This window comes from Cibotium barometz, chromosome 47 (assembly GCF_041138505.1).
Source record: "Cibotium barometz isolate CiBa-2024 chromosome 47, ASM4113850v1, whole genome shotgun sequence".
In the NCBI taxonomy this organism is placed as follows: domain Eukaryota; kingdom Viridiplantae; phylum Streptophyta; class Polypodiopsida; order Cyatheales; family Cibotiaceae; genus Cibotium; species Cibotium barometz.
The window spans coordinates 5,258,272-5,283,778 of NC_141092.1; the positions used below are offsets into that span (position 1 = coordinate 5,258,272).

Here is a 25,507-nt window from a genome sequence, read left to right on the forward strand (position 1 = left end):
ACTAGAAGAATGTTCGAGAAACAAGGATGATTTTTGATGGGCCCCATCACCCTTTAAAATTGATGGGTTAGGGAGAAATAGTGCCAAATTTTCCACACTTTACCTTGTCTTTTATTACGACCGTTTAGATTCAGTGGCTAAAATTTGAAGCTTTCTCTTTCTGAGGGCATCAAAGCCCTTCAAACCTTCTAGAGAAGACCTCATTGAAAATAGGGTTGCAAATGAGGGCACTAGTTTGAAAATTTCTCTAGATTTTACACATAAATATACATATTTAGTTAATTTTCAAAGGTCAAGCTAGTTTATGGTGGCCTTCAAATTGAAGGTTAGGGTTGGCTGTATCTAAAAAAGCAACCTTGTTGTTGAGAAGCAAGGGCTTGGATCACCTTGTTCACTAGAAAATATGTGACATTAAATCAAGAGAAATTTTGGAGTGTTAATGTTACAACCATAGTGCAAGGACCCAATAGCCCTTGTTAATAAAACGTTAACCAGCTTTTGAGGGCAAAACAACTTCTTAATAAGCAAGCAAGAGCTTGGTGAACCCTTTGAAGCTCAGCTTGCCATCATCGAGCCTCACCCACTCGTGTAGAAACATGCTGGCAGGGACTCTCTCAGGGATTTCCATTTCCTGTACACAGATGGTAAGGAAAAGAAAAATGATAAACACACCATTTCCTGTTTCAGTAATTGTATAAAATCACATCAAAATCATACACTTCCATCTCAAATGCACCATACTGTTTGCCTAACACACATGCACCATAACCATTCAATGTTAGCATAAGCATATCCATGCCGTACATTGGAATTCCTATTGATCATACATTCTATGGTGTTGCACGGCGCGTTCATGGTGTTTTGATTTTCAACTGCTTGGAAAAAGCATTCATGGTGTTTTGATTTTTCAACTGCTTGGAAAAAGCATGCATGGTGTTTTTGATTAACAACTGCTTGGGAAAGCATTGAAGGTACCTCGGCCAGTTCTTCGACTGACACCAGGCGGTTTCCTTTCTTGTCGAAGTGTTCGTATGCTTTCTTCACCTTCTCCTCCCAGCTTTCCAACATCTCCAGTTGATGGACATTCATTGCAGCAGCACAAAACTCGTGGAAGTACATCTTTTGCGAAGCGAGGGGGCTCATCTGCATCACCTTAGAGATCAATGCTGGCATTTTAGTCTTGAAGACCTATGTTTCCTTCATTCTATGTATTGCACATACATCGAATGATGTAAAGTATCATGAAGGTCTAACAAAAATTAGGATAGAGCATCATATTGGTGGGAGAAAGGATGAGAAGCATCACTGACTTGGTTATGACAAAAATGCAACATCTACATATCTGAGTGTGTGGGAAAGCAAGGTATGGGCTTAAAAGTTTGGGGTTATTTTATTGTGATTTGAGGCCAATATTTACTGTAGATTATGCCACTATGTTGTGTTATGCAGGAGATGTGAGCCTATGATATCTTTCAGCAGCTCATCACATGTTTCTTTTAAGAGATGGGATACTTGAGAGCTTGAGGTGAGTGCCCTTAGTAGTCTATTTGTTCTTGTTAATATGGAATCCCCCATTCCCCCCAACCCCCCAACCCCCCGTGCCCCCCCCCCCCCCCCCCCACACACACACACCCACAGACACACACACCCCAAACCCCCCTTTTTCTTCCTTGCCAACCCCAAATCCCCTTTTTTCCACATACTGGAAGGCGGTCTGGTTAATGCTTCTGCAACAGTTGATTTCATTGAGCGTTATGTCAGGCAACGTTGGCCTCTGGGTTTTTCGCTAGAGTATATATGCAGCATTAGCCACACCTGGAAAGAAACTTCTTTTAAAACCAAATTTCTGCCAATAGCTATATATGATGCACTCTTTAGCCAGTGGACTTCTCAGCCAATGTGTTGCAAGCCCCAGCCCAATGGTCACAGAACTTGAATCATCTTTTCGACAAGTGCTTTCGATAATTTGTATAGAAATTTCCTGACTAGATGAATGAGACGTAGCTTAGAGGGTCTCATAAAACACAATGCCTTTCTACCCACAGGACTCATGATCGATCCAGACTAAAGTGTACAGGCCTGTAGGATTACAAGCCACTACTTTGGCTTATCAATAGCATGCATGGTCAAGTAGCATGGATGGGCTATCATGGCATGGCTACTTTGCCTAATCCTAACTTGTGGCTTGTTGGGCAAGTTTTTTTAAATCGTTGTCACCTTTCTTGCTCATTAGAGGCCATTAGTCAGCTATTCAGTTGAGTACACACCAGGTTCCACTCTCTACCAAACCTAGCCTAGTTGAGGTAGTGCCACTGAGGCACCACTTCAATGCCAATCTTGCTTGCAAAGTTCAGATGGCATAGGGTAGAGTGGCATCAGGTCTCCTTTGCTAGACCAACCTGGAGATTCATGGCCACTTTGCTTAGGGCATTGTATTTTACCACCCTTCTGGAGTGGGAATGGTGCGAGATTAAGATGTTTCTTATGGAGCACACTTACTGCATTATTGTAAGGTTATTAAGTAGGAAATGGGCTCGCATTTCTAGGTGTTGCTGGACTCACGACATGCATTTTCCATGCATCAGCCCTTAGATGCATGTGTCATGCCTATTAGGGCATTGACAACTAGATTCTGACCATCGTGAGTTTTAGTTGATGAAGGAACAGGGGCATTGAGTGTTATGCTCTCCGGGTAGACATACATGCACAGGCATGATGGGAGATGCTAGGAAGGAAAGAAGGATCTAAGTACAGTCAGAAAATCTGGGCAGATGTTCTGCCTTCTTTGGGCAGGCCAGTGGGGCACCCTACAGTGGGCGGCCACTGGCCTAACGCAAAACAGCCCAAAAATACGGACGCGGGCAGATGGGCAAGGTGCAAAACAGATAACAAAGAGTAGAAAGGCAACAGACAAAGAGAGATTGGATGGATTTTTGGTCGTGTAGTTAGACAACCTGTAGGGTCTTCCACCCCTCAACTGTGCATTCAAGCCTTCAGTCTTCAAATCAGCTTTCAGAGCAGCAAGGATTCAGTCCTAGCAAAGTGAAATCTTCTAAAAACAAAGCTACCTACCAATTGGAAGAAGAAAAATTGTCATTTTGCTTGGTTAATGTCATGGCCCTGCATTGAGAGCACAGAGAGGTAGTTGTTTTCAGATTTTGGATATCACCACCTGCAAAATGTGGAGCACTTGCAAAAGCACAAGAAGTACTTCACAAGCTTCCAATTCAAGATAATGTCTCATAATGACGGATTATATTGCACGTACGTGCTGAACAAGCATTGAACTGTTAAATGCAACTTGAGGATGTTGCTTTGGATGCTGCAATTGGCTCATTGTTGGCTTTGTGCAACAAAGATTCCATATGGCCAAGGAGAGTACGGAGCTCTTCTCTCCTTTGCCATGATCCATGGATGAGCCCTCACGGAGGCCATGCTTGCCGGATGGAAAACATCTGTGGAAAACCACAGGCACAATTGCCCAAGCATACGAGTTGTGGTTGATAATATTCTCTAGTATATCTATGAATTACTAGTAATATGTTCATTAATATCAGCAAGTGAATCACTAAACTTGATTTTTGATATATAGAAACATATTCTTTTAGAAAATCATTTTCTTAGACATTAATATATGGTGATTTTTTTTTTTTGCATATTTTCTTATAGAAATTCATTTTCTGTAGACATTGCTATATAGTGATTTTTTTGCATTACAGAGGCGTTCTTCCCTGAGATTGGTACTAACTGAGGAGGGATCGTAGGATTATCATTTGCTAATTGGATGTATACAGACATTGGTGCGTTTTTTCCTGTTTTTTCAATTCTTTCCAGCTCTTCCATGGCTCAGTATATCCATGGTAATATTGTATTACTTATGGTCTCACAAACCCTTGGTGTCTTCCACAGACAATAATACAGCTTTCTTTCTTTCTTATAACTCGTGCTGATCAGCACCTGTACAATCATCTGCAGCTGTTGTACGGGTTGAATATGCAGCTGAACATCCTGCTTCTTGTCCCTGCAGATGGTGTCTTCATTGGTCGATCCCCTCTTGTGTGTGGGTGTCTTGAAGAAAGACTGTGTGTGTGTGTGTGAGAGAGAGAGTTATGTTCGCGTGCGTTTGAGATCCTGGGCCCGGGTTTGAGATCTGCTTGCGCCGCTTACGTCTGAGATCTGCCTGTGCAGCGCTGCCCACTGCCTGCCGCCCTCTAGTACTCCTGCAGCGCTGGCCTCCTGTCCTCCTTCGCTGTGTCTGCAGCGCTGGTTGTTGTCTGTCGTGTGCTGCCCCTTCAGCGTCTACTGTCCTGCCTCCTGCCGCCACCTGCTTCTTCTGCAGCCTCGCATGTCTGCCGCCTGTCCCCTTCGTTTTTTTCTTCTGGGTGCGACTGTGTGTGTGTGTGTGTGGTGTACAGTGAAGCTCAGAATGGAATCCTATGCGCAAAAGCTTCTTGGTGGTTCCTCTGAAGTTCTCCATGTTTATAGTAGATCTAAGAAGATGAAAGCTTCAGGTGTCTCGACCTCAGACCTTAGCAATCATTCCTATGATGATTCAGCTGTGCAGCATTTCGCAAACACTTTACAGGAAAGTTTCTCAGAGATTAAGTGTGTATGGGCAGACAATCCATTACCATCTTTCAGAGTCAATATCCCTGGCGAGGCTTTGATCGTTCCAGTTCTAGATTTGGCTGAGAAGGCGGTTGTCTTGTTCTTCCCGGGTCGTATGCCAGCTGCGCCCGATGTTGGTTCGTGACTCAAAGCTATGTTACAGGGCGGTTATGTGCGTAGATGCTACATCGTTGATCGTGGTGGCCGATTGGTGCATGTGTACCCATGGTCGCCTACAAAGGACTACCAACGTCTTATTCGCCATAAATGTAAGTATGGGTGGAGGTGCCAGACATCCTGCTTTATTGCGAACGAGCTTTACTGCAAACTAGCTCTGCCTTATGTTGCTCAAAACTTGGGGAAGGTGGTTTGTCCACCGCAAGCTTCAGGAAATACATTGTTTTTGCGTTTTATGGAACACTGATGTGCCAACGCCACCAAGTGTCACCATCAATGTTGACGTGAATGGCATGGTTCCACAACAGGCTCATTTACCCTCAAATGGGTGAGGTTTGCTGGTTCTTGTTTCTCTTGTGGGAAATTTGGTCATATGCAATCTGAATGTCCCACAGTACTGTTTCCAGCACCGGCCAATGGTGTATCTCCTTCGGAAAAGCCTGTTGTTGCTATTGTCACCAATGTTCAACCACCAAAAGTGGTGAAGCTCTCTAAAGTGCAACCTGTCAATGGTCAGGACAAGGGCAAAGCCAAGGTGAATAATGCACCATCAGTGTCCAAGGATAAAGATAAGGAAGCTCAGGAATTGAATGCCTGGCAAACACCTAAAAAAGTCATTAAGCCTCGACCAGTAGTCCAAAGAAATTCGACTGAAAATGTTTCTAAAAATGGATCAGACACTACTACGTCTTTCTCGGATGTGGTTAGAGGAGTTGCTGGTGTAGGCAAAATGTGGACAGTTGTATTGCATGGGCAATCAATTCACATGTATGATGGTATTGATGCTGATGCTCCTGCCAATTGGTTTTCTCTAAATGAGATGCAAAATGATGCCCCTGCAGAATCGGCCCGCCCTTGTGAAGAGGGATTGGTAGATGTTTGGATGGTCACCTGATTTTCACGCTTGTTTTTTTTTTTTTTCCCAGAAAGAGACTTCTATTAAGTATGAAAAAGACATACAACAATCACAGCTATAATAGAAACCTCCCAATATGTAAGGTGATTTCAACCATTGAGGAGCATCATGATGCCATGAAAGACCCGTGGTAGTAGAGGAAAAGAAGATGCCATGGTCCCACTCTCGCATAAATATCATGCGCTTTGCCTGCGTAGAACGAGAGGGCCCCTGAATACGAGCCCAAGTAGCCATAAGAGTATGGATGATATCACCCTATATAGTACTAATGCACTGAGACCCAAAAATCTGGACACTCTCAATAGCCTTTGTGCATCTAGCTCTCCAGATTTGCCATGCTGTAATATTGGCAACAATCTCCCAACTGTTGTCAATCCTCTGTTTGGGGGGTGTATAATCAGAGTGAGGGACATTCTGCAATAAACCATGCTGGGCAATACCTCTGCGAATGAAAATAGCAGAATTTGTACCACTGTCCTCATAAAAAAGCTGCGGACTGGACTGGGAGAGCCAAGCAACTGACCCCCAAGTCACATGCATGGCTCGGCCACTCAGTTTGCCCATAAGTTGGGCTACAGAACCCCAAATCTGCTGTGTAGTGCTGCATCCCCATAAACAATGTTGTACAGTCTCAGAATCTGTCGTACACCTAGGACAGGAAGGTGTTACACCGAAAACCGATCTCCACTGATTGGTGGGGAGACCACCATGTAAGAATAACCAAAAGAAACGAGAGATTTGGCTCCTTCTGTATGCGTGCCAAAGTCTATGCCAATATCTGCGTTGTATCATTGGAGAAATATCATAGCTCTCCCAATGAGACCTGAGAGTAGGGATCCTATGCATCTGTTGAGTGAGGAGAAGCCTGGCATTCCGGACGGTGAAACTGAAAAAAGGAAGACTTTTCAAAGGATCGAAGGCATCAATCCACTCCCACTCTCCTGGATCCCACTGAAGATATCTGATAGGACTGCCACCATATAACCACAAACACCAAGAGCCATGAGTCACTATTTGAAGAGAAGGGTCAATGAACCAATGCTTCCCCGAACGACCAACAATCCTCACTGAACTAAGCCTAGTATCTGGGATGATCTCCTCCATACTACATCTCCTCAATTTCCCTCCAGGCATGATAGAGTAAATGATGCAATTTGTAGCCTCCTGGCCCGGGAGAGCAATGACCTGCAAAGGTATGCCTATCCTCGAAAAAACTCCCAGCCAACTCGGATGATAGTCTTCATGAAAGGTCCCAGAGAGCCACTCATGCGGAATAGCTGCATCAATCTGATCAATACGAATGTGAGAGCCCCTAAGATGCTGAATGGATGTAGCTCTCCGATCCTCCGGAAGACTCTTAAAGGTCTTCCAAGCAAGAACTGTGTATGCACATCTCTCCCATCCGGACCATTGCATATAACGAGATGCACCAAGTGGCCGACCTGCCTCATCCCTGATGAGCTCATTCCACATAATAGGTTGTCGGTCAGCCTTATCTAAAGACATAGGAAGCCTTTGTCGCAAAAAAGATCTCATGCTTCTCCGTGCTCTGACAATGGCTGCAATAAGAGGGGAAGATGGTGCCCTGATCAAAATCGTGTGCTGGGCATCTAGTCTCTCTCGACCCGGGGTGTACATCCAGAAATCTGAGACAAGAAAAAATCCTTCCAAGGCTCAGTGCCTGGTAGGAAACCTCTTACCACAAGTTTGCAGAGCAACGCCCTACACTGAACATCCGGATCGATAATATTCAAGCCCCCCTCTCGTTTGGGCTGAATAACTGTGAGCCAAGCTACCCTGGCACGAGTGTCTGAGGTGCCATCCAAACCCGACCAGAGAAAATTACGGATCAATCTCCGCAATTGACCAATGCACGCAGGAGAGAAGCACCAACAAGAGGCAATAAACCAAGCTGAGGCAATCAATACCTGATTAGCCACCAAAGCTCTGGAAGCTAAATCTAATCTCTTGGAGCTCCAATGGAGGAGCTTCTTCTTGATACTCATAAGTACCGGAGCAAACTGCTCTGCAGGAGAAATATCAATCCCAGCCTGGCATCCCAAATATCTAGCAGTGCATCCTCTGCTGATCCAAGTAAAACCAAGCTCTGCACCCCAAGCAACTCTCGGTGAATCACTAACCCAAAAACCAACAGATTTGTGCCAATTAATGAGTGCCCTTGTTGCCAAACAGAACTCCTCTAGTGCTACCCGGAAGGAACATAAGCATATATGTGAAGCCTCCAAGAACATGGCTGTGTCATCAGCTAACTTAGAGTCAACCAATTCCTCTTGACTACTAAGAGGCAACTTCAATCTAGAAATACCAGCAGTGTTACGGAGAAAGATGCTCATGGCCTCTGCAACTATGATATATAATAATGGGGCTAAAGGGCAACCCTATCGTACTGAGCGAGAAATCTGAAACCGCTCTCCTCTATCACCGCAAGCGAGCACTCTACTGTGGGCATCACGATACATGCATGAAACTCCCTTTATCCATCTCTGAGAGAAGCCCATATGGCTAAGAGTACCCACAAGAAAGTCCCAATCCACTCTATCATAGGCCTTCTCAAAATCCAAGAGTAGAATGGCTAAGGGCTGATTGCTCGCTTTAGCCCATTCGACGGCCTCCCAAAACGAGAAAATGTTATCAAAGATGCTTCTGCCATGTAAGAATCCATTCTGAGTATCATGAATGACATCCTGCAAAATTGGCTGCAATCTGATGCTCACTGCTTTAGCAAGAATCTTATATGCAGTCCCAAGTAAGGTAATAGGTCTCCACTGGCCAATCAATGTCTTATCCCCACTTTTAGGAATAAGATAAATAAGCCCCTTAGTGAGAGAAGAAGGCATAGAACCTGTGTTCCACATTCCCTGGAGAGCCGATGTGATCTCAGCCCCAATCTCATCCCTAAAAGTAATGAAAAAAATAGGGGAGAGGCCATCCTCCCCTGGACACTTACCACATGAGGTAAGGCATGAAGAGCATGACTGAACTCTTGCATAGAAAAAGGGGCATCCAGGGCGGCACACATCTCCTCAGTGATCAAATGTGGCAATGCATTCCAAACCTTCCTCTGTGCCTTGTGTCTCAAATCAGAGTGCGGCTCAGCACTAAGAAGCTAGCGATAGAAATCAGTGGCAATCTGTCTAACCATAAGAGGATCTGAGTGAAGAGTGCCATGTGAATCCTGCAACTGCCTGGCACTATCTCTGGCATGAGATGGGCCATGAGTAGCAAGAAATGTTTGTTAATACATAAAGAATCTGCAACCCATTGAGCATGAGGATGTTTCTCGTGTCTTTCTGTAAGGCAGCCAATCTACGTGTAATAGCCCTTTCTAAATCCAAGGCCTCTTGCCTCTTAGACAGGGCACATGTGTGATAAAAGTCACTAATATCACAGAGAGCAGAGGCTAGGCTTTGAGAGGCATGTGAGAAATCATGAGATCTCCAAATATCAAGCATACGACGTGACAGCTCTGCATCTGACAACAAATGATCAGGGATGCGTACATGGGGTGCTGATCCATGGCAATTCGGATCTCTAATACATAAAACCACTGGGCAATGATGTGATTTAGAGGTGCCTGTAGCAATAAAAGTATGCCCACCTCTGTCAAGCACCCAATCATCCACATAAAATCTATCTAACCGTGCATAAATACATCCTGCATCCCTTCTCCTATTAGACCATGAATAAAGAAGAGTGGATGGTCTCCTCGAAATGTCATCCTCATGCCAACAATCTCTGCCATGAATGGAGAGTATAAACCTCTCCCAAGAACGCTCTTTCACGCTTGTTTTCATCATCTCTGCTGTAAATATGTATATACCAATCAAGTGTGTTTCCTATAATATGCGTGGCCTTTGTGACACCAATAAATGGAGGCTTCTTTGGGATTATGTGAACAAAACTAAACTGCATATCGTTTGTCTTCAAGAGCACAACTAGAATGCTTTTGCTGTAAGGTTTCTTTGTAGGCTACACATATATTCTATTCTAGACAAGGTTCGTTTTCGGGTGTTGTTATGCTACTGAGACATGAGCTTTAGCCATTTATGGCCTTCAATGATCCCACTCTGGTAGATGGTTGGTCATACAATGTATGCTAAATGGTGAGATTTACGAATTTGCATCCTTATATGCCTTGCAAAACTCTATGGAACGGGCAATCATGTGGAGGTCACTGGCCGCTTATCGGTGGATTGCAAATGCCTTTTTGTGTGTTGACTTCAATAATTTTGCGGCCTTTGGTGATAGCGCTTCTCGTTGTGTGCACATGACTGCTATTGAAAGATGTGATTGGGCAAATGCAATGGCCTTCATGAATGCCAATGACTTGTGGAAGTACCTAATGCCTCGGGCTCCTGGATTTACATATAAGCATAATGCATTGGATTACTGGGCTAGACTAGACCGATGGTATATGCTTAATGCCACTCAATTTGATGCTTTCACCTGTAACATGTCCATTGATTTCTCTCTCCGTCTATCAGATCACTATCCATTGTGTATGAATATGTATTTTGGAATGAGTGTTAATGCTCGGCCACTGCCATCATGCAAAAGACTTTTGTTGGTGAATAATGCTTATGTTTCGCATGATGATTTCAGTTGTATGGTTGTTGCGGCGATTGAGCCTTTACAAATGCATGCTATGGTAGACAGTTTGTCACCTGCATGGGGACGTTTTGTCACCCGCATGCAGTATTGTCAGAATATGCAGTGGAAATGATATCCAAACTTGGGTAGACAAGAGCAAGTAGACTGCAGAAAATAATCAGCACAAGAAACACAGAGAGATAGGTGTGTAAACTCTTCTCTATACACAAGATCCCGAAAAAGTGAATGAGAAAGTGGTGGGGGCTGAGGGGCAATATATATACATCTGCATGTGAGCAGTCGGCCAGCTCCAGAAGGTGCCCACGACTGCTGAAAATAGCAGTCGGCCAGCTACAGATGCCTACGCCTAGTCAGAACAGGTCGGCCAGCAGCCCAGATGCACACGACTGAGGAATGTCTAGTCGGCCAGCATTGGGATGCTCCTGGCATCACCTGGCAGCCCTCCAGCCACTAGGAAAAAATGGAAAAAATAGGGAAAAAATACGGGGAGTGTGGAAAAATGATATACGGGCGGGCACACCCACAACAGAGGCCCTGGTGTATACAAATAGATAGGAGATGACTTCTAACACCCCCTCTCAGCTCCTGGCTGTGTAACCAACCCCAGGGAGCTGGAGTGCCGCCTGAGCGTAGCCTGAGGTAGAGACTTCGTGAAGAGGTCCGCCGCATTGTCTTCCGTCGAACAATAAAGTAGCAAGATGTCACCCGCCAAGATCTTCTCACGTACAAAGTGATACTGTATCTCTATATGCTTGGTCCGGGCATGGAAAACCGGGTTCCGAGCAATAGCTATACAACTCTGGCTATCACACTGGATGACTGTGGGCTCCCTCTGTGGAAACCCCATCTCGCCTAGCAGCCTCCGCAGCCATACAACCTCACAAGCAGCACCACAAGCAGCCCGATACTCTGCCTCTGTCGAAGAAAGGGCAATAGTTGGCTGCTTCTTGCTGCTCCAAGAAACTGCTCCCGAGCCGAGGGTAAAAGTGTATCCTGAAGTAGATCTCCTCGTGTCTGGATCTCCTCCCCAATCTGAGTCACTCCAACCTTGGAGCTTGACTCCATTCCCTCCTGTGTAAAAGAGTCCCAGATCCTTCGTACTCTGCAGATACCGCAAGATCCGCAATCCTGCGTCCCAATGAGTCTTCAATGGCGTCTGCATAAAAGAGCTCAACAGCCCCACGGAGAAGCTCAAGTCCAATCTGGTGTTCAGCAACCAGATCAATGAACCAACCAACTTCCGGTACTGCGAGGCATCAACTGGCTCACAAGAATCTGTAACGGTTAACTTTGTGTTCGGGTCCATCGGCGAAGTAATAGGCTTGCAGTTCTCCATCCCAAAGGCCTCAAGCAACTCATGAACATACCGCTGCTGAGAGACGAAAAACCCCCTCTGGGTCTGCCAGATCTCCAATCCCAAAAAGAAGTGGAGTAAGCCTAAGTCGGTCATCTCAAACTCCTTTGACAAGGCAGCCTTCGTCACTCCAATGTGCTCCACATGACCGCCGCTGAGAATGAGATCATCCACATAAAGGATGATAAGTGTGACCATGCCGCGTTCCCGAAAGAGATACAGGTTCGGATCTGCAACCGATCTCTGGAATCCAGTCCGAATGAAGAAGGAATCAATCTTCTGATTCCAAGCCCGCGGAGCCTGCTTAAGACCATACAAGGCCTTACGTAACCTGTAAACCATCCCTTCCGATCCTGGAACAATAAAGCCTGGAGGCTGCTCAACGTACACCTCCTCCTGCAGGTCACCATTAAGGAACGCCGATTTTACATCCATCTGGTACACGGGCCACCTCTGAGAAGAAGCAAGGGCAAGAACGGTCCGAATCGTGGTCATCCGCGCTGTCGGTGCAAAGGTATCCTCGTAGTCGATGCCTGGCCGCTGAGCATAACCCTTAGCCACGAGCCTGGCTTTGTGTTTGTCCACCGACCCATCAGACGCGTACTTGGTCTTAAAGACCCATTTGACACCAATGACTGACCGCTTTGACGGCCTCGGTACCAACTCCCAAGTGTTGTTCTTCTCAATGGCATCAAGTTCCACCTGCATGGCTTCCCTCCAAGCCTGTGAAAGGGCTTCCTTTACGGAAGTGGGCTCTTTATCCCGCATGATACGAGACATCAGAGCATAGTTCACCTGAAGAAGCTCCGCCGTGTTGCTTTTATCTCGGACTCGATGTGATCTTCGAGGGCCGTCCTTTGTGGTCCACTCGGAGGGTAGCTCCGTGACACCTGACTCCCGAAGGGTGTCTAACAACCACCTAGGTACTTGAACAGATCGTGGAGCCTCCTGTGGTCGCGGAGGCTCAACTCCAGCTGCGGGCTCAGCCTCCTGTGAGATGACTGAGGTGGATCAACTGGAGTGGTAGACTGGGAATCATCATCAGACTCCTCTGGATCTCCAAGAAGTGGCGGCTCCTCGACAGTGGATGCTGGAACATGCTCGTCAAAGACCACATCCCGGCTGACAACAATCTCGTTCCTCTCTGGATCATACAACCTGTATCCCTTGGAAAGAGAGTTATACCCCACAAATACCAGCTTGCGGGACTTGGAGTCAAGCTTCCCCCTCTGCTTCTTCGGAATATGTACATACGCGTCACTCCCAAAGACACGGAAGTGCGAGACATCGGGTTTCCTGCCAAAATATGCCTCAAATGGAGTCATATGGGGTACAGAAGTCGTCGGAGAGCGGTTAATGGTATGGACAGCTGTTGCCACAGCCTCACCCCAAAGAGGACGAGGAAGATCATGATGCTCCAGCATGGTCCTCGCCATCTCCACCACAGTCCTGTTCTTACGTTCAACAACTCCATTCTCCGAAGGCGATCCGGTATTGGCCAATTCCCTCTTGATGCCATGATCTGCACAAAACCGGAAAAATACAGTCGAGGAGAATTCACCTCCTTTGTCAGCCCTGAGAGTCTTGACCTGAAAACCAGACTCTTTCTCCACCATCACGTGCCAATCCTTGAACCGAGCAAAAGCCTAGTCCTTCTGTGAAAGAAAGTAGACCCACGTGAATCTGGTACAATCATCAACAAGCAGCATGAAGTAGAGAGATCCTCCCAAGGATGGTATCTGCTGTGGTCCACACAAGTCAGTGTGAATCAACTCCAATGGTTTCGAAGCCCGCCTGGAAGCCTGCTTCGGAAAGGATTCCCTGTGCTGCTTACCACGTATGCAAGAACTGCAGCGTCCTTGCCTACTACCAACATCTGGCAAGCCAACCACCATCTGGTCCCGGAAGGCGCGCCGCAAAGCATCCACATTTAAGTGGCCAAAACGAAAGTGCCACAAATCTCCGACCTGAGAGCCTGTCAGTGAGGAGAGTGCAGAGAGCTTGTAGATGCCGTTCTCCACACCGCCTTCCCAAACAACTTTGCCTGTCTCACGGTCCCTCAGAGCAACTGAATGCTCCTCAAATTCCACCCTAAAGCCAGTCTTGCATACCTCATGCACTGACAGAAGATGAAAACCCAGAGCAGGGACATAAAGAACACGGGAAGCATGCTTGCCCCCCTTGCCATCGGGAATAATCTCCATCCGGGCCTCACTATGAATCGGAATAGTGGAGTTATCGCCAATAAAAATACGACCTGACTGCCGTTTCAGATCCAGAAAGAAGTCACGGGATGGAGTCATGTGCCTAGAAGCACCAGTGTCGAGAATCCATTCCCGGGTATCCTTCGCGGTGAAGCCAACTGCCTCCTCGCTCGAAGATGATGAAGCATCGGAGTCCACCATCTCCAAGTGCACAAATGCCGGAGTCTTAGACAGGAGATGACTTCTAACAAGTATATCATGTGAGATTATGGACATCATTTTATGAGTGTACATAGACAATTAGTGGCTGATGCAAATCACACTTTGTAAGTTTTATCAGTAGCGAGTCATACTCGAGGGCTTGTTCCTCATGAGATTGATGCCTTGACAAGAGCTCAACTTTTTATTCAGAGGAATGATCAAAGGAAATTGCTTAAATGGCAAGTTAGAGCTAGACAAAAGTCTCGGATGGATAAAGGTTGCTCTTCCAAGGCCTTTTTCAAAAGCCTTCACACTTGAGGAAGAATGCATTCTCTCCATAGGCTGAAGAAATCTGATGATCAGTGGACTCAAGACTCTCTTGAGCTACAAAATGAAGTCCATAGTCACTTTCAGAGCCTCTTTGCTACGTCCGGTTCACCAAATCAGCAAGTCATGGATGCTCGGAATGCCATGCTTGATCTTGTTAATCTGATTATGACTGCTTGCCAACAAGCACAACAACTCCTTTTACCATGGAGGAATTGGATTTTGCACTGCGTTCTCTCGGTAAATGGAAATCCCCTGGTTGGGATGGTCTCAATGTGGAATTCTTTGTGGCTTATTGGGATCTATTAAAAAATCAACTGTTATTTATGATCAATTGATCTTGGGTTACTGGCCGTCTCCCTTCATGCTGGAAGGAAGGCCTGCTATGTCTGTTGCCTAAGAAGCAGTTATGTGACTGCTTATCAGACTGGCGTCTGATCACGCTCATGCTTGTGATCTACAAATTGGAAGCCAAAATGATTGGCAGCCGCATCAAAGACTTTCTTTTTGATGGTTTGCACCCGAGGCAATATGGCTTTGTGCCACACTGACAAATCATGGATAACATTGCAAATACTTATGTGGGTATTGAGTATGCTAAAGATACAAACCAAGATGTGCTTATCATGCAAATTGATATTGAAAAGGCTTTTGATACAATCCATTGGGATTTTGTAGCCTTGGTCATGGAAAGGATGGGGTTTGGCAATAAAATGAAGAATGTCATCTACTGGCTTTATGAGGATGGCCAAGCACCGTGCATTATCGAGAATGCTCTATCTATGCCCTGGAAGATGGGTCGTTCTGTTAGACAGGGATGTCCACTTAGTGCTCTTCTTTATGCTATTGCAATGCACCCAATGCTATTATACATAGATAACTTGGTAGAGAATGGCAGCCTTTTTTTTTTTTTTTGGAAAAACGATCCTTCTATTAGTTAATGAGAAAACGCCATAAGGCTACAAAGCTCACCTCACAAGGAGGGATAATAAACACAGTGAATACTGGAGCTCCACCCCCGTGGCTGGCCGCTCTCTGGGGGGGGCTACCTAGTAGTACATGCGGGAGGTGAGAAGAGCCAAACTGGAGGCTTGTAGTGCCAAGTGACATCCTCGCCCCTCGCGATGAGGAAAGGGCCAGGCTGCCAAGTGCGGAGGAACGCCTTGCGGCGATCTCTCATGCGATCCGAGTCGCCCTGAAGTTTCCCCCAGTGTCCTCTCAAGGTGTGAATGATGTCCACCTAGAGGGCCTGTATGACCTCCGCCGGTGGAGTCGCCTGGCGGTCTATGGCCTCCCTGCATCGGGCTCTCCATATGTGCCAAGCCGTCATGCTGCTGATCATCTCCCATTTGTGCCCGTCCCCCTCCTGGGAGACTGCCGAAGAGAAGTCTGGCGTTGGAACCCCGCCATCGCCCTGTCAGAGACCTGGATGGTCACACTGCCAGTGACGTCCTCGTATCCAAGGGCCGGGCTGCTGTCCGTGGCCCAAGCCACCGCATAGAGAATGGCAGCTTACATGACATCACCATACATGGAGGAAGAGACTTTGTCAGTCAGGCGTATGCCAATAACTCCTCCTTCCCCAAAAGCATACCAACAGATCTTCATAATATCATGGATGCCTTGCATCTATATGAATTGGCTGCTGGTCTTTTTGTGAATTTTCAGAAATCCAAGCTCTTGCCCCTGAACTACTGTGACTGGCATAGTGTTTTATGGCCAGGACAGATTTTCCCACCCACAGAAATTGTAAGACACTTGGGATATTCTATTGGTTGGCATGTTTCCCTTAAGCAAGGAAGGCAATGGGTGCTCCAAAAACTCAAACAGAAATTTGACTATTGGAAGCTATCTACGTGGCCCTTGCATGTGGGTTTGAGAATTGTACAATCGCGTATGTTCAGTTTCACTTGCCATTACTGCCTTGGACAAAATCAGATTTGGATGTGTTTATGTCAAAGGCCTTAGATTGTCTTTGCCGCACAAGTACGGATCGAAAACCTCTCCGTCTTCTCAAAAAGAAATTGGTTTGCAATCCAAATATGCACGGTGGACTTAACATACTTGATATTCATCTACATCTCATTGCTCGAAAAAGCACCCTTATATTAGAATTTCTACGTCAACGACAACCTTGGGCCATCATACTTTCTCACTTGGTGATAGTCATGCGAACCAAAGATTTTGGGCATTGGTCTATTTCTTACAAAGACAGTTTTTGGAAAGTTTAGAGGACGAATCCCAGGTTGCCCATATGTCACCGGGTTGATTCAAGATTGGCAAGTTATTTTGGAATACCTACATTGGAATGGGCGGCAGCAATCAATCGGTAATTCCTTGCGCCTTGAAAACATTCATTGGAGCAGGGTGTTTCAAGAGCCTCTGGCCACTTTAGAGCTTCGCAGATCTTATTTCCTTCATGCACATGGATTGCACAGGATCGATAATGTGGTTAATATGCATGGCATGCTACTTTCCTTCCGTCGAGTGAGGCAACGACTTGGATTGGGTATGCATCATAGGCATATTTGGAATACACTGGTGGAATTGCTTGCCCCATTACAGCCTGTGCCTCCTCTTGAAAGCCAAAAGAGACTAGATGATTGGTCATTTGTTCCAGGGAGGTGTCACGTGTATCCTGCACTTGGATGCCACGTCGACATATCTGTACAGAAGGTGCAAGACCTGGGATGATAAAATGGTCCCATGTGAGCCTAGTCCGGGGACGAGTCAGTCAGGGATCCAACCCAGTTGTCCGAGGTCAAGTGTGCATTGTCTTGCATAGGAGTCCAAGGTCAGGTGTGCACTGTCTTGCACATGAAATAGTGCCAGTCCGCGTTGTGAGTCTCCCTCTGGAATGATAGTGATTCTGTGTATCTGGTATGGTACCGGATGCCAGATCATTGTGTAGATAGTTAGGGTTTGCTTTTAGGAATAGGGGCCAGCCCATAGGGCTACCCCAAGACTTAGTGTGGGCATGGGGATAGTGTGAAACCACCTTGGCTGAACCCACCAGCCATGGAGGGGCTGTAGGACAGCCCCAGGGGCATGCCAGGGGCAGCTGACAGTACATGAAGCTTTTATAGGGCTGTAGGGCAAGTTTGGGGCTGCCCATACAGGCTGCCCAGTCCCCAAGGCAGTCTAGATTCAGTGCCCAGCCCATCTAGAATCATGCGCATGATGCCCAGCCAGCCATGAAATGATGCGCAACTTTTTATGTGATTTTTCTAGCATTTAATGCTGATTTACAGTCGTGGGCAGAAAAGTGAACTGGCCGCCTGGATAAGAGCTGGCCGAGTGCTGTTTATGAGTAGTATAAATAGGAGAGCCACAATTCATTTGTGTTATCTCACAATTCACCAAGTGCTCAAGCATACAAGGGCTAGGACAGCCAAGAAGTTGCTAAAGCATAGGGGTGGAGGACTGCAGGTCAAGGGCAGAGATTTCTCAGCCAAGAGAGGTCAAGATTTCTATATTTTCTTTTCAGATTTACATCATTCTAATAAAGCAAATACAGAAAGGTCAAGATTTCTGTATTTTCTTTTCAGATTTATATCATTCTAATAAAGCAAATACACCATCCGTGGTGGGGGCCCTCCAGAGGGTATTTGGGACCCAATACTGTGTCCTCTCGTCTCTCCCTCTCTCTCTCTCTCTCTCTCTCTCTCTCTATTTTCTGCACATCTTCATTCAGTTTTGTGCGTTAATTCCGTTGCGAAAAGTGTGCTGATTTCTGAGCATTGAAGTTACCGATCTCCCCCGAAGCTTTCGCATGTTACAGTGGTATCAGAGCCTACTTCAAGTGCAAAGATTCAGCAAAGAAACGATAAATTTTTCTTGCTCGTGTGGTTGGTTTTCAGACGCCGGTGGACTACCCCTTTCGGAGTGACTCTTGTCCCGCGAAGGACGGTTGGTTTTCAACCTCCGGAAGCCTCCGAACGTCTCCCACACACATAGTGGATGGTCAGATTGCGCTTCGGAAAGGAACTACTTTTTCCTGCTATAGCGAGCTTCGACGACGAGAGAGACCAAGAACCATGGGACCAGAGTGCACCAGGCAGCCGAGCTAGGGCACCGGGCTTGAGTGTTGCAGAGATGTTCCAACAGATGATGCGAGCAACCGCAGACCAGACGACCAAGTTGGAAGAGCAGAAGGCGCAGATGAGGCTCTGGAAGAACATACCCGTTCTCTAGCGTCGCGTTTTCCATCTCCTCCTCCCTCTCCTTCCGTATCCTAGATTCGAGATCCTCGACACAGGGACCCTCTCGCGGGGTCACAACCGTGGCGGCCGAGCTCTTTGCTTGAGTTGCAGATGCGTGCATTGGAGATCCAACAACGTGAAGACGAAGCCATGCGACGCGTGGAACACGAGCATTACCTAGCAGCTTGGGACGCGAGATTGACTCTGGCGGCCATCGAATCATTTTCCCGAGAAAATGAACTTCAGTAAGTATAATGGTAAACTCGACCCCACAACTCTCTATTCATGGTTGCATCAGTTTGAAGCTTACTTTGCCGCAGTTAGAAAGACAGATGCTGACAGAGTGATCTTAGCCAGTTGGTACTTGGAAGGTGAGGCCATTCCTTGGTGGACTCAGTGGGCTCATGCCCACACCAGATTAGGTATGGCAGCTTATGTGTGGGACGAGTTTGTCCGCGACCTTAAGCAACGGTTTCTACCGCCCCATTACCTTGAGCGACTCGAAGACGAGTTCAGGGGAGTGCGTCAGAACGCGCAACTAGTTCTTCAGTTTGCTAATAGAATTTTGACTTTATGTCTGCAACTAGGCTTATCTGATATGGACAAGAAAGGGCAGTTTTTGTATGGCCTTGACACGCAAATCCAGTGGGAGGTGCGTATGTTTAGGCCAGCCACCTTTGAAGATGCACTCTCGCTTGTTTAGAGTGCAAAAATGAAGCATAATGGTGGCAAGCCCAAGACTTCCCAGCTGACTTCTCCCAAGGCTACCGCCTCCTCGAGAGTCAAAAGCCAGAGCCAGACGGGGTCCTCCCCGGAACAGAGCCCGGGAGCCTCTGGCTCCAAGAACTTGAACAATGCGTCTAAGCTTACTCCAGACTAGAAAGCGGAGGCAGGTAAGATAGGTGGCGAGTTGAGTGCTGAGGAGCTTTCTCAGCACAAGAAGGAGGGTAGATGTTTCTTTTGTCGATTGTCCTAATAAGAAGCCTTCAAAGCCAGCCGCCGTTGCCTCCATAGCTTCCGTGGTGAGCTCTGCTACCACACAGACCCCAGTGGTTGCCCTAGTTCTTCAAATCCCGGTGCTGCAGTTGGAGCAATTATTAGCCGGGAGCTCGAAGATAAGCAGAAGGGCGCCCATGGCCAGGAGTATGAGCGCAACGAATTGCTCAAGTCCTTTGGCTACATAGGTGGCGAGAGAGTCGTTGTCTTGTTTGACAGCGGCAGCACGGAGGATGTGGTCACGGAACAGGCCGCTAGGCATGCCCGTTTTGACCTAACTTCGGTGGACAAACAGGTTGAGGGTTTTAGCACAGGCATGACCAACGAGCATCAAGTATGAAGCTCAAGGTGCTAAGTTAGTTATTCAGGACATAGAATTTGTGCGTGATTTTATGGTTGTCCCTCTTGTAGAAGGTACAGACATAATTTTGGGTATTCAGTGGTTTCACAAGTTTTTTCCAGATGTCAAGTGGGACAAGCACACGTTCCAGATCAATTGGAATGTGTCAAACGCCCCAGTGACCATTAAGTGTGAGCCAGGAATTCCGAACTTTCCACTCATAAGCCACTTGCAGGCTAAGCGAGCAGTCAGGCAAGGCGCACAGTGTGCGATGATATACATCCAGACAGCCCAGACGGTGGCCAGTGCTTCTGAGAAGTACTCGGCTCTCCATGAAAAGTTCCAGAAGATTTTTCTTCGAGACAGCCTCCCTCCCCAGCCCCCCCCCGTCCAGACCGGAGGACCACAAGATTGACCTCCTCCCAAGCTCGGAACTCCCGAGCAAGTTTCCGTATCGCCTTTCCAAGACAATGGAATCGGAGTTGGCCAGCCAACTCCAAGAATTGTTGCAATTTGGCTTCATCTGCCCCAGCGTGTCGCCATTTGTAGCCCCGATCTTATTTGTCAAGAAGAAAGATGGGTCTTCCTGTTTGTGTGTCGATTATCGTGCACTCAATAAGCTGACTATCAAGAACAAATTCCCGATGCCTCGAATTGATTATATTCTCGAGCGGTTGAATGGAGCAAAGGTGTTCTCGAAACTTGATTTAAAGAGTGGATACCACCAGGTGCGGATTGTGGAGGGGGACATTCCCAAGACAACCTTCCGTACGGAACGGGCCCACTATGAATTTGTGGTCATGTCATTTGGCTTGACGAACACCCCAGCTACATTTAACTGCATGATGATGCATGTTTGATTGGAAAGTGTGTGTTCATATTTCTGGACGACATACTGGTATTTTCAGCTACGGTTGAGCAGCATGACATTGATGTGGAGAAAGTTCTTAAGTTGCTGGAAAGCAACGAGCTCTACGTCAATGAAAATTTTATCTGTTCCAGGTGCATTACTTGGGATACATAATTAGTGTTGAAGGCATTCGACTTGATCCGGCTAAAGTGGCCGAGATTGTCAATTGGGAAATACCTCATACAACCTTTGACATCAGATCCTTTGTGGGTATATGCCAGGCATACTCCACTCTCGGCGGATCTCACCGATCTGCTAAAGGGTGTGAAGACAAGAAGGCAAAAGATTCGAATGACTCCACGAGCATTGGAGGCATTCAAGAACCTCAAGGTGACTTTATCAAAAGCGCCTTGTTTAGCACTTGCCTCGTGGGACGAGCCATTTCAGGTGATCACCGATGCAAGTAACATCGCAATTGGAGGTGTATTGCAACAGAATGGTCATCCAGTAGCTTACATGTCTCGTAAGTTACTGCCTGCAGAGAAAAACTACTCAGTCTATAATCGTGAACTCCTAGCAGTTATACAGGCCTTGAAACATTGGAAACATTTTCTGTATGGTCGTGACTTTGAGGTTCGCACTGACCATCAGGCATTACGTTGGATTCAGACAATGCCAAGTGCATAGTGGAGTGATCGACAACACTGCTGGAGCTAGATATTCCAGCAATTCGGTTGTATGATTGAGTACCTTCCAAGAAAGGCCAATCTAGTGGTGGTTGATGCTTTGAGCAGGAAGGGACAAGTGACTTCGATTCAGACCACTAGACTCGATCTTGTTGGTACAGGACTAGATAACATGAAGCACACGTATGCGGATTCCGAGGAATTCGGTACACAGTGGGAACAGGCATTGGATGCCATAGGACCATGCCACTTTTTGATACTTGATGGTTGGCTTTTCTACAAAGGCCGACTGTGTGTCGTGAAGTTTGTTCAGGGCATCTCTTCTCCATGATGTCCATGACGACAATCTCTCGACACGTTTACGCATCAGATTTCCAGGTCGAAAATTCGATCAAGACTTCTGGCTGTTTTCCACAATTTCACTACCATTACCAGATTATAGACCCTTTCTTACTTGGATGAGATTTTGGGCTCTGTGGACCATCTACACGGCTTGGAATCATCTTATCTTTCATACTGCTAATATCTCTTGCTTCACTTACTTCAGGAGATTTCTTCTTCTGTCTCTTCAAGAGTGCCATGGTCTTGGAGAGCTTCCTTACAATTAGTTAGAGGTGTTTTATCACTGTTTCTGAGTAGTGTGTGTCTTGCAGTGAGATACATTCCTTTGTACATTTAATTAATAAACAGAACAGTGCTTTCACAAAAAAAGAAGAAGAAAAGAAGTGTAGACCTATGGTTCCTTGGTGTCAGAATTTTATCAAGCATAGATGCCCTGTGTGGGTAGGAGTGGTGGATCTCCCGGTGTATATGCATCTTGCATTGCCTTTAAGTGCAAACTCAAAAGGGTAAGAATGTCACGTAGTTACAACATGCAGGCTTGGATAAAGGGAAAGCAAAAGTTGCCACAACAAGATCTCATGTGGTAAATGGAAAAGATAAAGACATACTTGATTCTGATGCATGGCACACCCCCAAGAAAACAATACCCCCCTAGACAGAGGCCTCTGGTCTCTCACAATTGGATAGAGGGAGCTTCGACATCTGCATGGACTACCCCACTGCCTGACACTTCACGCAATATTACAGGAGTAGGTAGGATGTGGGCTGCAATAGTGGGAGGTGATTCTTTGTTTGCTCATGATTGTCTGGCGTTAGTCTTTTTAATAGTTAATTAATCACAAGATCAGGGCTCTTAATCTACCACATTACAACCACACCTTGCCTGTGTACATAAACCATCACACTTGCAGGCAGTGGAAGCTTGTGCTGTTCTGCTCTCGCATTGCTGATTCCCCTCCTGAAGTATGTGTTGAGTGAACACATTTATTGCATGACGAGACAGAAAATCTACTGAACCAGCATCAAATCATATTATTTCCTGCAGAAGTGGAGGGCAAGCTCTACCGTTGCCATTTTAGGGGCAACAAGGTGCTGATGCTGTACAGGGAGGCAAAGTCTATTGGTGAATAAACACAGCAAAGAAGCCAAGCCCAGGGAGACGGGCCTTCAAGTGAGGAAGGAATACTGCCAGTGGGAAAGAAGCCAGGTCAAGTGCAACAAGCTCCAGTCCTAAAAAATTTGGAACCAACAAGCTTGGGCCGGTCTGGACTCTTAAGTCCTTTTTCCAGTCTTGGCTTCAAAGATAAACAAACAGAAAATCCCAAACCAGTGAGCTGGGGTGCACTGTCTTTTCTGATCATTAAGACTTGATTACTGAAGCATGAAAGATATTTTCATACTGATTTAAGGATTTTCCAAGCGTGAGATTCCTTCATTGCCTCGGTTGCAGATTTCAGAAGTGCCTGTTCCAGAAAAAAGTTCCATTTAGTTCTCCTGAAATGATCATGTGAATATTGGATGATTTGGTCCAAGATAAAACAAAAGTGGTCATGAGCTTTAGTCATATTAAGTAGGCATCAAAGAGCTTGCCGTTTTGAAGTTTTCTAAGGTAATTCCTCCATCTTTTTCTGGCTTCAAAAGCATAAATTGAGCCCCAAGGTAATAAAAGTCGTCTTCTGTCAAGGTTTTAGCCAAAGCCTGAAAAACAACACCTGGATGTTTTTGGTTGCAGCAACATAGCACTTAAACTTTAGCAAATTAAGGATCAACCACAATGAATACTTTGGCTTGATGCGGACAGCTTGATCACCTTTAGGGCTGACCGCCTCAATGATGAAGATTCAAGGTATAGTTTCACAAGTTTCAGCACTAGCATGTCGAGGGGAACATTTTGACTTCCGCGAAGCCAAGGATGACCTGCCGGGGAAGAGAAACAATGAGTTAGTCCCTGACAGGAGTGACCAAGATGTGGCAACAGCAGTGGGCGGGCACTGTTCTGTAGCCAGCTAAGGAAAAACGAAACCTTCAACTGGTAAGTTTGCATTCCAGACAACACCAATATGTGAATTCCCTAGCATCTGATCAGTGCCTTACTCAAAGCTTGAGATGCTGTCAGTCTTTTTCGAGGGTCTTTCTTGAGTAGTTTCTGAACAAAATCTTTTGCTTCTGAAGATATGGATGACCATGGTGCTTCATCATAGTTAGGTTCTAATTGTGTGACTGCAGCAAATATCCCGGATTCCGTACATGCCCAGAAGGGGCGGTTTCCACTAAGAAGGATATAAACGATAACACCTATACTCCAAATGTCAGCCTCTGTATTGTATGACTGCTCAAGAACTTCGGGTGCGACATAATATGCGCTTCCCACAATTTCATTCAATTTCCCACCTGCAGCACACCACCATGAAGATTCATTTGCCAGATTTCTTCAGCTTTTTTGAAAGCCCTTCATGAACATATCTGGTACCTTTGAAAGCCACAACTTCTATAAACATGGGAGCTTGTATTTCCTCACCTGGTTCGACAAAGTCCGACAATCCAAAATCTATCGCCTTTATCTGAAAACCTTCATCCTTCTTTTTAAAAAGGAAGTTCTGTGCAAAAAGTGCCCGCAAAAACGGTAGTCACATATAAATTCATATCATATCATAGTTGAAAGAGCGACCTGGGCACCAATGTCATCAGGGAAGGCAGGGTCTGTTTGGTGTTGGGAGGGTGGGGGGGGGCGGGTGGGGAAGGGTTGATGGTGGTGAATGGAAACATCTATTCAAACAGGGCTGCATCTTTCAAAATTCCTTAAAGGTACTGACTAGTTGGTTTGGGGAGGCTTTCCTGAGTGGTGGTGGTACCACGCTGTCCAAGGCTCCTTGTCCCTAGTGTGGTATTTGCAGTACACATGTGATATGCATATGAATGCATCAATGCATATCATGCTTTTATGCATCATTTTGTGCTTTTAATTATTTTTATTTTGGTGTTCGAACACCAACACCCTTAGTAAACTTGTAACTTGCTATGCACACTTTAGGTTTCTAATGACAATATGGAAACAATAGCTTTTTGGAAATTCGTTTCAAGCAGAGCACTCTCATGGAGCTATTAGACAAGCATCACTCTTGGAAACACTGATTGAAAGTCATCATCTAAGCACAAATGGAGAGCATACCTCTGGCTTCAAGTCACGGTGTATGACTCCTTGTAGATGAATATAAGAGGCTGCACTTAACATTTGTGCTACTAATGCTTTGGCATCCTTCTCTGCATACTTGCCTCTGTAATCAAACCTCTTTTCTTTAAAAAAGAAATTCAAACCACAAATAGATTGGGCTTAGTTGTTACTTTTCACTTGAAATTACTTGTTTCCTATTTGATATTTTACCTTTCAAGGATGTGATCTAGTAGCTCGCCTCCTGTGCACAGCCTGATCAAAATAATACCAGATTTGCACTAACGTAAGGATGTCGTGGACTTTCTAAGTATCTCATAGGAAAACAAAACTTGGAATTTTCTCTTCTCCAAAATGCATTAAAAAAATCTAATGAAGAGCATCTCAAATCTGTTTGGGGGAAAATTTTCTGTCATGATACAAGTTGCCTAGTTTTTTTTTTTCTTTCCAAGGAAAGATCCTTCCCAGTCACTGTGAGGTGCTCCCATCCCCCTCAAAGGGTG

The 25,507-nt window shown here is 45.9% G+C and overlaps 1 protein-coding gene and 1 long non-coding RNA gene across 8 annotated transcripts in view; one reads left to right on the forward strand and one right to left on the reverse strand.

Moving 5' to 3' along the window:
• Positions 1–496: 496 nt before the first annotated feature.
• The window catches only part of LOC147611294 (CDPK-related kinase 5-like), a 52,232-nt gene continuing 27,221 nt past the window's right edge, over positions 497–25,507 (reverse strand). Inside the window, exons 3-11 of one of the 2 annotated variants that reach the window (XM_086784379.1) lie at positions 25,218–25,259; positions 25,005–25,110; positions 24,354–24,432; positions 23,930–24,226; positions 23,646–23,752; positions 23,426–23,533; positions 23,236–23,298; positions 976–1,143; positions 497–631 (exon numbers count right to left, since the gene is read on the reverse strand). In XM_086784379.1, the coding sequence (XP_086640505.1) occupies positions 518–631; positions 976–1,143; positions 23,236–23,298; positions 23,426–23,533; positions 23,646–23,752; positions 23,930–24,226; positions 24,354–24,432; positions 25,005–25,110; positions 25,218–25,259 (1,084 nt within the window). In that variant the 3' untranslated portion in view covers positions 497–517. Of the gene's footprint in view, positions 632–975; positions 1,153–23,235; positions 23,299–23,425; positions 23,534–23,645; positions 23,753–23,929; positions 24,227–24,353; positions 24,433–25,004; positions 25,111–25,217; positions 25,260–25,507 lie in introns of both variants that reach the window. The other variant, XM_086784378.1, reaches the window with a different exon arrangement.
• Positions 508–25,507, forward strand: part of LOC147611295 (uncharacterized) — a 52,159-nt gene continuing 27,159 nt past the window's right edge. For 2 of the 6 annotated variants that reach the window (XR_015263733.1, XR_015263737.1), the window contains exons 1-3: positions 508–644; positions 972–1,363; positions 1,450–1,525. This is a non-coding gene — a long non-coding RNA (uncharacterized LOC147611295). Of the gene's footprint in view, positions 645–971; positions 1,364–1,449; positions 1,526–3,719; positions 3,801–23,567; positions 23,868–24,061; positions 24,346–25,507 lie in introns of those variants that run through there. The other 4 variants (XR_015263734.1, XR_015263735.1, XR_015263736.1 and 1 more) reach the window with 4 other exon arrangements.